Genomic DNA, 12,283 nt, shown 5'->3' on the forward strand with positions numbered 1-12,283 from the left:
CACTGAAGGACTAGACTAACTAGTTAGGGCTTTAATGTGTTGCTCAGTGGCACTTTGACAGGGACTTGAACCTGCAACCCCTCTGCAGGACAGTCACTCTAGCTAAATATGCACTAGTGTTAATGCCTGTATCTGTTTCTTCCTCTCCTCCCACAATCCACCTCCCTCCATTCATCCCTCCCTTCCTTATTCCCCCTCCTCCCTCCCTTCCTTTCCTCCCTCCCTCCCTCCCTCCTTCATCAGCAGGTCCAGGGCCAGCTCCCTCCGTTGATGATTCCAGTGTTTCCTCCGGACCAGAGGACTCTGGCGGCGGCTGCAGCTCAGCAAGGCTTCCTCATGCCCCCTGGCTTCAACTACAAGCCTGGCTGCAGTGAGTGACGCACACACACACACACACACACACACACACACACAACTTTCTTAAACGGACACATAAGAAACTGTTATAGCAGTTAAGTGGGAATGCTCAAATGTTCTTACTGAACATAAAGTGACACACACTAACAAAGAGTTTTACTATTTTCCCACACAAGGAGTCAGATTGTTTCCCAAAAGACGAGCTCTCCCCTACAACAACATCTCTCTCCTAATAGAAAAACCAGTCCAAATACACCCTTCCTGTTTACTCTCTCTCTATCTCTCTCGCTATCTCTCTCTCTCTCTCTTCTCTTCTCTGGCTCAGTCCATTTGGCTCCTTCCTTTTGTCTTGTCTATTTTCTGATGTAAAAAAGCAACAAAACGCAGGCGTCCTGCGGGACATGTTTTTTTTTTTTTTTTTTTGGCTATCACGCTCCGGCTGTGTGGCAATGTGTTGTTTACCATGATAGAGAGAGAGAGAGAGAGAGGTGGGCGCCTGCCAGGGGATGCTGGGAATAAACGCACTGTGGAAGGGGGTAGTGGGGTGGGAGGGAGGGAGGGAGGGGGGGGGAGGGTGTGTGTGGGGGGGTGTAGTAATGTGACCTGCCCCAGGTTCTCCTCACATTAACACAGGACGCAGCCAGAACATGTTTCCAACACAGCCCACACACACACACACACACACACACACACACACACACATCCAGGCAGTCAGTGATGGCTTGCGATATTGCAAACACAAAAAAAAAAAACACACAAAAGAAAAATACTTAGACACAGACATGTGAGCGTGCACGCAAGCCCACGTGCACACTCGCTCTGAGTACCCCCCCCACCCAGAACCCCCCCCCTTCCCCAACCACCCCCCCCTCCCCCCCAAGAGTTTCACAGCTTCCCAAACAAGTCCATTTCATTTCAATTAGTGCCATCTTCACCCACGCCCACTGCCCACTTAAATACCCCGTCAAGTGGTGGGCTTGTCTTTTCACTGCCTCCGCCAACTCCAACCGGACTGGCACGCCGCGCCAGCCAGAGCCGTCCCCGAGAAAACTCTCTGGCAACTTTCAAACTTGTTGCGAGTTGATGCAGTTTGGCACCGGAGCTCCAAACAGGACGCGCGCAGTGTGTTGAAGTATACTTCGAAGAGACATAAATAGATTGTATCAATAGATTTGAGAGTGAGAGTGTTTTATCTCTTGTTGAACAGCCTCTTGTTGAACACTGTTGCCCCACTGTTGGCTTCATTTACGCAGTGTTTTAATGGATTCAAGACAAGGACGGACAGTATAGCTAAAAGATGGCTGTTTTGGATCTGGGTATTTGGAATATTTTGAAAAATTGGCGCAAAACAGACCTGCATTTTGAGTTATGAAGGTTTATGAAGTTGATTTACCATATTTCCCATCTATTTACAAAATTTAGTCTCTTTAGTCAAATGGAATTTATCTTTTCAGGAGCATACTGGAAAAATAGCAGTTTTTGACAAGGCAATGAATGGAAAAATTGCGGTGGGTAGATGGAAAATCGTCATTTTCCTCTGGTGTTTCAATTTAATAATGCACCTTTGGTTGTTTCAGTAGTAAACATCAAAGCAGCTCAATCATACAGGTCATAATGCATAATCTGGCCAACTCTTGTGCGTCACATAATCAAATAACATACAAATAACATGAGGATGCTGATATGCTTTGAAGCAGCAGATTGAAACTGTAGCATCATCCACAGTCAGTACATACACACTGCACCCAAATGACACTGATGACGTTTGTGCATCTCGCCCGCCTCCATCTTCCTCTCTCTCTCTCTCTCTCTCTCTCTCTTCCCTTTTCCCCTTCCCTCCCTCTCTCTTCCCTCTCTCGTCCATCCATCAGTGAGAAATCCCAGCCTCGTCCGCCGGGGTCGCCGTCCCCGAGCCAAGAGCAACATGTTTGCTTTCCTCCGTCCTTCTCTCTCTTTTGTTACAGCGACCCCCAGGAGGAGCATAAATATCCACCCAGCTCATGTTTGTCTAGGGAGCGGAGAGAAAAGACCCATCTCCTAGAATACACAGGCCTGAAATAATTCTGTAATCCCTCCTGCCCTCCCTCCCTCCCTAAGAAAAGAATGCCTCCACTCGTTTTTTTTTTTTTTTTTTTTTAAGAACTGAGTTATATGGGAAAATATGTTGGAAGCGAAGTCTGGTTTATGCCTTGTTGGGACACATATACACACACATACCCACACACACACATACACAATAGAAGGCCCTGATATAGCCAAGAGGCTGACCGCTGTGCTAAAGGTCCGGGTCAGAAATGCAAGGTCAAGCCCTGAGAACATTCCCAAGTTTTCTCCATGAAGAGCGGAGTCTCCTCTATGTGTGAGCAGTAGAAATGCCTGAGCGCTGTGTATTATGTTTGGTTGGCATGTCCATATGCCAATCAATGCCTAAAAAATGAAAAAGGATTTCACTGCCGTGTCAATAGACATATTTTTACTATTCAGTAGCAGCTTTTTTTTCAATATGTATTCAAATCAGCTTTGAATAAAACAGAATGTGAATTTACAATGTCTGAACAAATAAAGCATGAGCTCATTTTACGATTGATTTTTGAGGCTGTTTGTATGACATCTTAAAACCATTTTAAATTATATAAAGCCTCACTATTTGTAAAGATTCCATCTAGATTATTGTATAACAGGTTGGTTGTTTGTTTGCTCTGCTACCAGCTCAGGTCGCTCATCCATCTCTCTTCTCTTTGCTCCTCCTCTCCTCTCTTCTCCTCTCCTCTCCTCTCCTCTCCTCTCCTCTCCTCTCCTCCTCTCTCGCTAGAATGAATTTCTTCTAGAGAGACAGTAGCCTCTGTTAAGCTTCTGTCCGCTTGTATCTCCCACCCTGCTCCTCTCTCTCCTCTTTCTGCCCTCCCCCCCACCTCCATCCCTCCGTTCCCCTCTCCTCCTCCTCCTCCCCTCCTCTTTGACCTTTCTCTCTCTTTCTGTCTCTCAGAGTAATTACAGCATGGCCTATCTGCACCTGGTCACTAATAATCCAACACACTCGTCCGCTTTCTCTCTCCCTCGTTCGCCTCCCTTCACTTCTGTCATCTCCTCGGCCTTGTTCGTCCGTCTATCTCCTGATTTATCACTCCCGCCAGAGGGAGACGGAGAGAAAGAGAGAGAGAGAGAGAGAGAGAGAGAGAGGGAGAGTTCTAATCGACTAAGAGAGAAAGGAGAGGAGAGGAGGGAAATAGAGAGGAGGAGAAACGAAAGGGGAGAAGCGAAAAGTGAGAGACGGGCGAGGAGGAGCATGAAAGCGCTCTCTCCCAACAAAGCAGGAGAACAGAGAGTTGAGAAAAAACAGAGAGAGAGAGAGAAAGAAAGGGGAGAGAGAGGGGTGGGGTGGGGGGGTGGGGGGGGGTGGGGGGGGAGCGGTGAACGGCAGTGGCGGCTCTTAATTACGGCGCTGGGGCCGGCTTTATCAGAATCCCCTCACCTCGCTGCTCTTTGTCAGGGGGTATTAGAGAGGAGGACACACAATCAGCCTTTTCATTAAGGCCCTACCGGCACCGCACACAAAGGACGGCTTTAACAGCTGCAGAGAGGGACTCAGGTGGGGGGGGGTGGGGGGTGAGAAGAGGGGGAGGAGAAAGAGGGAGGACAAGGGAGAAAGGGAGAGGGATGCAGAGAGGGTGAGACGTGGAGGGAAAGGGGAGAGAGGAGGGAAGGTGTTGGGAGAGAGAGAAAAGGAGACAGAGGGAGAGAAGGGGGGAGAGAGGGAGGATATGGGGGAGAGGGATGGAGAGAGAGCAGGGGGAAAGGGTGAGAGAGGAAGGAAGGGAGAAAGGGAGGAGAGGGAGAGAGATAGAGGGAGAGAGAGAGACATGGAGGGAAAAAGGGGAGGGGAAGGAAGGGAGGATGAAGGGGATGTAAGGGGAGAGATGGAGGATAACACAGAAAGAGAGAGAAGGGGGAACAGAGGGGGGAATGAAAGAGGGAGGGAAGGTGGACAAGGAGGCAAGGAGACAGAGGGAGGATATGGGGAAGAGGAGAGGGAGGGAAAGAGATGAGGAGAAAGGAAAAAGGGGGGAGAGGGAAAAAAGAAAGAAGGAGAGAGAGAGGGAGAAAAGGTGTTTTATATGTTTTACATATCGTCATATGTAACGGCGGGTGAAAACATGAAAAAATATTCATGAGGGGAAAAAAAAACACTTGACCTATGAATTGAAATGTTTCACATCTGAAATAAAAACTGTCACATACAACATGAAAAACACATGCTTTGAATTCACATTCACATTTTCTTTTCTTTTTTTCTTTTTTTATGTGATGTCAGTATATTGGAGTGAAATGGATAGAGATGTCATGTTGAGGTCTTGTCTGTGTGTTTTTTGTGCAGGTGACCCTTACCCTCTCCAGCTCATCCCCACAACCATGGCTGCTGCTGCCGCCGCCACACCAGGCCTGGGACCCCTACAGCTCCAGGTAAGGACTCAGGAGGAGGAGAAGAGGGGGAGGAAGAGTAGGAGCAGGGGGGAGAAGAGGAGGGGAGGAAGAGGGGGAGAAAATACCTTTAAGATATGTTTTACTTTAGTTATTCAGCTGATGCTCTTACCCAGAGCATCGTGAGCAGGTGAGCTTTTGGTTTACGGGACAGTATCTTTGTCCGAGGGTCTACCCTGCAGCTCAAGGAGAGGAGAGGAAATAACAGAAGAGAGGAAAAAGGGAGGAGGAGGAGAAGAGTGAGAGGAGGAGGAGGAGGTAGAGGAGGAATGTTTGTGTGCTCTCGCTGGACTCGCTGGCTCAATACCAGCGTTAGGTTTCCATAGAAATGCTGTTTGGGCTCACAAAGAGAGACAGACACAGACAGAGAAAAGGAGAGAGAGAGAGAGAGAGAGACATAGAAAAACAGAGAGAGAACTTGAGTCCTTGGCATGAGAGGAGAGTGGGGAATAGGGAGTGCTTGGATTGTCCTCCTTTAACACACAGGGGACAGAGAAACACAGTGGTCCAAAAGTGTCAATCATCTTGACTTTTATGCCGACAGGAGGCAGACAGCTCTTTGGCTACACTTAAACTTGTCATGGCAGAGCGATCCTTTTTTTTTTTTTTGTTGTTGTTTTTTATCATCCGGTCACAACAGGACAGATTAGGTGACAGGTCCGGGACGCAGAAAAATTGGATCAGATCTTTCCAATCCAGACCGGAGACGGGATCAGGCTCGCATTGGGTCAAAATACTACAGTTTGACATCATGTTTTATGAGCGATGTAAAGGGAGAGCAAGGGGAAAATAAATCAGGCATAAATATACAGTGTATGCCAATTGGTGGTCGCTTTCATCCAAATACAACAGTGCCATGAATGCATGTTTTTAAAGGAAAAATCCACCCTAAAACACTTAAACACTGTTAAAAAACAGCTACTGGGCATTTCTGGGTCCATTTTGTTGTTTTTTGTTGTATTATGGGGATATTTTTGTACAGCAACAATGACGTTTAATAGCAGAAAAATTAAATCAACATCTAAAACATCAAATATCTGAATTTTCCTTGGGTGGCCTCAGTGGGAATCAAACCCCTGACCCCGACAGTGTTAGCGCCACACTCTACTCACTGAGCTACACAGGACCACAAACAGCCACAGGGGGAAGAAGCACAGCTGTCACTTTCAAGCCGAGTGCGGACAGTGAAGTGATCTCCGTAAAAAAAAAACAGATCTGCATGATCAGAGCTGAAAAAAAAAAAAAAAAAATCACACTGAACTGACAAGTGTAACTCTGGCCCTCGGCCCCGTCCCGCGACAGGAGGGGGGAAGAGTCGTTCTGTGAGAGGGAGTCACTCCGATTGACTGCCATAGCAAACCTGTGGGGGATAGTGAAGAGGTTACAATCTCTTCTCAACAGACCTACACACACACACACACACACACACAGACACACACGCACCCACACACACTCAGATGTTTGAGAAAGTGATCTGCTTATTTGCTCTGCTACCATCTCATAAATCTGGAGCCAAAAACAAGTGAAGGAGCAAGAAAGCGGAAGAGAGAAAAAAATAAAGAGAGAGAAAGAGAGAGAGAGAGAGAGAGATAGAAAAAGTCAGAGAGGGAACATTGAAAAAAAAATTGAGCCAACATCTGTTCTTCCACTTTAGGGGGATGAGTCTGACTTTGGTGCTTTTTCCTGTCTGCATATTTAGAATAAGTGGCCTATCGCCTGGTAATCCTGACCCCAGCCACCCCCGATACACTCTCTCTCTCTCATTCTCTCTTTCTCTCTCTCTCTCTCTCTCTGTCACACACACACACACACACACCGACGCAGGCAAACACACAGGACTAGACCCCACATACTTATACCCCTGATCCACGTGGGCCTCGGGGCCCCTCTCCCAGGGGTTAAGAGCCTGTGCGGGCGTCCTCTCAGCTGCCTGTCTGAAATACATTAACCTCCGGCAGTTCGGTACAGGCCGCACTTGGCCCTCTGTCACACTGCCACGCATTATCATAAAATATGACACACACACACACACACACAAACACACACAGATGCTCACACACACGTACATCTGATTAGAGAAACACAGCTGCATTGACACACATATCTTCATGTATATTAATAGGCGAGAGAACAGCTTTTTCACTCACTGTTGCTGCTCGTTCGCGCACACACACACACACACACACACACACACACACACACAGACACAACGGTGGGAAAATATGGGTTAAGGGTCAGGCAGACTGTGTGTAATACATTTGCACCTGTCAGCCAAACACGCTGTCCCATATGCTAGACACTGAGGGGAAGAAGAGAATAGCTATGTAATTCTATCATGGAGAACGGGCCCCGCTGTCGTCACCGATTTCATTACCCGTGTGTGTGTCTGTGTGTGTGTGTGTGTGTGTGTGTGTGTGTGTGTGTTTAGCCCCAGAATAATGTCCTCTGTGCTGTTATCACTGCTTCAATCTAGCCCTCCATATGTTCCACTGTGTTCAGACTCACTCAAAATCTCCCATTGAACGGCTTTGTCCTCCTTGCAATTGGATTTTACCGGTAGGGAGGGGCGGGCGCGCAAAAAACATCTCACTAGCAGATTTCTTTCTTACAATCCCCCCAGAAAAAAACACACACCCACACACACACACACACACACACACACACACACACACACACATCGAGATTAAGGCTTTGTCAGGAAGAAAAGGATTTGCCCGGGCTAACCCAAGTACAGATGTCTCAATGTAGATGGATTTCCTTTGGGATCGTCTCTGTTCCCTGATTTGATAAGGAGATGTTTCTGTCGCCGAGAGGAAAACATGACAGTTAGCCCGGCCTCAGGTCGCCACGGCAACGCGATGGTTTGGCGGAGAGGACACGAGCGCACACACACACACGCTCTGTCAACACATGCACACACACACACACACACACACACAGATAGAGACCGAAACAGAACGATTTTCAGATACTGTACACAATAGATTTTGCCGTTCACAAAACACACCGATTCGATTGATATGTCAGTTCACTCACACATACATATACACACATACACACAGAGGAATACACTCGCAAGGTAGGAACACACAACACACACACACACACACACACAGTATAGTGTGCAGTGTAATTACATGTGGACACTTGTATTCATGTTCATTGTCACAGCAATCAACTTATCCTCATGCCAACTCCCCTCTGTTATGCAGTTTTTCCCTCACACACATACACACAAACATACACACACACACACACACACACACACACGTCGCAATCTGTTGAAAACCTTGTATCTCCAAAATGCCAACTTGTCAGGAACTAAGAAAAAACACCTTGTGGAGTTCAGAAATTGTTTTATAAGTCTAAGAGGTCAGATCATTTTCTCAACCCATAGAGGAAACATATAATCCTCCTATTGAACTGAAAACATGAAAATCACCAAAACACACACACACACATCACAGTGGGTTTCTTATCTCTGACTATGAGAGGAGAGAATTTAATCTAGTCCAGGTCATGACTTCTGGTGCTTCAGTGCTTTCAACAGGCTTCTATAGGCTGACTCACTGGGAGGACTAGCATAATGGTACTCACTGTAGGCAGCACACACAAACACACACACACACACACACACACACAACTGCACAGTACGACAAAGGCAAAGTTAAAGCTGCAATAGGCAACTAGAGGCAGTGAGAGGTATTTCCCTCTTCAGTTTTGATTCATTCATTTCCCACCAGTGATCATGCCAGACTCCAGAATTACATTTCCTCAATCCTGGTCTTCAAGTACTTCGAGTCCTGCTGGTTTTGACTCTAGCTATCTAATCAAGGACTGATTCACACCTGGGATGCAATTAACCACCTGGTACTCTAGGACTCGAGGATTGAGAACCACTGAATTTGGACAAATAGATCAAATTTACGGCGTTTCTCCTCTGCTGCAGCCTCATTTCATGATTTAGGCTGATATGATGGGTGTATTTTTATATAAAATCTAAATCTTAAAGAGCGGTAGAGAGCTAGCTAGCTAGACAGATGGACATATAGATATAAACTGAATGTAGAAAATATTAGACGTCTTCCTGATATTGAGTTGCAGCCCAAACAATCTGTCTCAAAGCTTAAAAATCCTTCTCAAACTCGTCTGCTTCTCTTTATCTCCATCTCCTCCTTTGTGATCGGTGTAGATTTAATAAGGGAAATCAACAAGTGATAGTGACTTTTACCTGGATTCACCTCATCAGTTCATGAAAAGATCAAGTGTCCCTAATACTCTGTACAGCCGGTGTGAATACTGTGTGCGTGCAGAGAGAGCGAGAGAGTCTCTCGACAGAGCCCGTCGTTGATAGAAAGACACATGGCCTCGAGCAAATGCAGTTCTTAGAAAAATGTATTAATCTCTCAATGATTTAAAGCTCTCTCTTTCCATGTTTAAACCACCATCCATAGAAATCAATGGCTGGAGTAGCTCTTTGCCGTGTAATAAAGCCCCAGGGTTTTATGGTTGGGTGTAAGAGTCAATGGGGGCTTATCACAGAATCCTCCAAAGAAGGTTTTCAAGGCAATGGAGGCTTTGGAGCATACAAGGCTCGAGTTTAGCATCTTAATCTGGGGGATGAGTGTAACATTGTGCATTAGAGGATGATAATCTGGCTCCCTATTGACCCTTGATATCATTGATATTATCCACATCACACAAATGGAGTGAGAGGGACAGACAGAGAGCAGGAATAAAAAAAAAAAAAAGAAATGCACTTATCTGGGCAAGAGAGAGATTAGCGATGAAGGAGAGATGAAAAGGCAGAGGTATGAGAGAGGTATTTGGAGGGATGATCAGTTAAAGAGATAGAGGGAGAGAGAAAAGAGAGAGGGGGGATGGAGGAGGAGGTAAGAGGAGGAGTGTGAGAGTGTGAGAGTGTGTGTGTGTGTGTGTGTGCGCTGCGGTATAAAGAGGGTCAATGGCGTGGGTCAGGCATCATATGGAGAGGCAGATGTTGGAACATATTGTCCTGGATTACCGCACTGTACACCGGAGAGATGGACGGACGAACAACGGACGGGCGGGCGGGCAGAGGGAGGGAAGGAGAGAGAGAGAGAGAGAGAGAGAGAGAGAGAGAGAGAGAGAGAGGGAGGGGAACAGATGAGGGAAGGTAGACGAGAAATCAATCGAGCGGATCATTTCTCCACAGGAAAGCAAAACCTTATCTGGAAGAGAGAAAAGAGTGTGACAAAGCATTTTGTCAGAAGTGGGAACATTGGTTCGGTGTTGATATCTCCTCATTGGCCTGATAGGTTTGTTAGACTTGCAGGGAAATGCCTTTTTTTTATGTGATAGCGGCATCGGATCAATGCGAGATCAACAGGCAGAAGAGAAGAGATAGGTGTGAGAGAGAGAGAGAGGCCAACTGCATTCCAGCAAAGTCTGTTAAAAGTAGGCTGGAGATAACAGAGAATAAAATGATCGTTCAATGTATAACAATTTCTAAAACTGATATATAGAAGCCCCTGAATCATCAACTCAAGTTCATCATTCAATATCTCTAAAATATAAAGGATCCATCTATAAAAATATTATAATTTTGTCCATTAAGCCTATAAATTACCTGCTCTCCTTACGTGCTGTTAGTACTGTCATTTGTTTTATTACATCTAAATAATGTATATCATAATACACACATTGTAGTTATATTGTATATTGTAGTTGTAGTAATAACAATAAATACTGTATGCAATTCTCTATAAATTTACTTATGAAGAGATGGAGCGATAACTGATTTTTGGGCAAAGAAAACATGACTTTTAAAAAAAGTTTTCTCAGTTTTCAGGTTCATTTCCAACTTCTAAAAGGAAACCCCAAAATACTTTAGATATTCTTAAAGAAAATAATCCAAATGCAGATGTGTTTTGTAAAGGATGAAATGACCCAGACTTGTTATTTTGTCTGCGACTCTATTGAATTGTGTTTGTCCGTGAAGCCAAGCCATGGAGGTACAAGGGAGTCATTGTGACCATTGTGTTTAAACTCGACCGCAGTTTTCATTTTTCTATGTGGGCCTTTGTTTTTTCTTTTGTCTCTCGTTCACTCCAAAATGGGTTTCCCTTCCCTTAAAGTCCGTCACACAAAAGAGCGGGGAAGAAAGAAACACTTTGAAAGCAAGAAAGAAGAATAGAAAGAGAGAGAGAGAAAGAGAGAGAAAGACTTGTTTGTGTCGAAAGGCTCTGACTCACAATCTGTCCAACGATGTCAGAGTTCAACCATGTTGTCCCCCACATTCACTCCTTTTCTGTCTGTTTCTCTGTCCCCAAATGACATAGACAGTCAGACAGACAGGCAGACAGGATGTTGGACAGACAGACATGAAGTCAGACAGACAGACAGACAGACAGACTTCCATTAAGATCCATACAATGGTTCCCGGTGTCCATGTAAACAATAGAGCTCAGACCGCTCTGAAGCGCCGCTCACTCCGACAACAAAGACCGGCCAAGCTGGTAATCTGACTAAAGCTGCAGATTATTGACCGAGAAGATGTCACACACACACACATACACACACACACACACACAGAGAAGAGTAAGCACACACACACACACAGATCTGCTCCCACTAATAAGACAGGAGAAACGCCACGACCAAGAGAATGGAAGAGGCTTATCGTGTGAGCGTGTTTATGTGTGTGTGTGTGTGTGTGTGTGTGTCAGGGGAGATGAGTTCACACACACAGTGTCAATAGCACTAATACAAAACAATCACCCTCATGTCTTCACCCAGAGAACACCAATAGTCACACAGCACCTTTTCACCTCTTGTCAATAGGCACACATGCTCACACACACACACACACACACACACATACAGGGGCGAGATTCACGTGTGGCGATCGAAAGACAAGTGCATGTCAATCACAACAGACATATATGGTCACGTGCACACACACACACACACACACACATAAACACACACACACCTATTTGTTCATGTGTTAACACCCATTGTTTCTTTGCCTTCTTGCAAACATTTGCCTTTGTGCTTATATTATCCACTGCTGCACACACACACACACACACACACTCACACACACACACACACACACACACACACACACACACAGCTCCCCCATGCAGATGTGTTAGCGCTGGTCTAAGTCTCACATTAGGAGATTAGGGAGAGGGAGAGTGAGAAGAAAGCAGGTCTTAACAGTTCAAACGGAAGTCGCCGCACAGTCGAGAGAAAGAGAGAAGGGGAGGGGTGGTCCTGCTTTAACACCCCCCCCCCCCCCAACACACACACACACACACACACACACACACACACACACACACAGCTCAGCAGTGCGTCTGTATGCGTCTGGCTAGTGAGTGACATTTCAAATTCCTTCGTCTCATCCTGCGACCACGATTGAATTTTCCCCCTCTCACTCATTGTGTTGTTTGAGTGTGTG

The 12,283-nt window shown here is 45.9% G+C and overlaps 1 protein-coding gene across 1 annotated transcript in view; it reads left to right on the forward strand.

Annotated features, from left to right (window-relative positions):
• Positions 1–246: 246 nt before the first annotated feature.
• The window catches only part of sox5 (SRY-box transcription factor 5), a gene marked incomplete at its 5' end in the record, with an annotated part of 37,224 nt that continues 25,187 nt past the window's right edge, over positions 247–12,283 (forward strand). Inside the window, 2 exons of the mRNA XM_071514250.1 lie at positions 247–370; positions 4,733–4,818. Coding sequence (XP_071370351.1) covers positions 247–370; positions 4,733–4,818 — 210 coding nt within the window. The remainder of the gene's footprint in view (positions 371–4,732; positions 4,819–12,283) is intronic.

Source organism: Centroberyx affinis, unplaced genomic scaffold, assembly GCF_046629955.1.
Source record: "Centroberyx affinis isolate AG114_WGS23_722 - 3 ecotype Tasmania unplaced genomic scaffold, CSIRO-AGI_Caff_v1 ptg008327l_1, whole genome shotgun sequence".
NCBI classification, from domain to species: Eukaryota; Metazoa; Chordata; class Actinopteri; order Beryciformes; family Berycidae; genus Centroberyx; species Centroberyx affinis.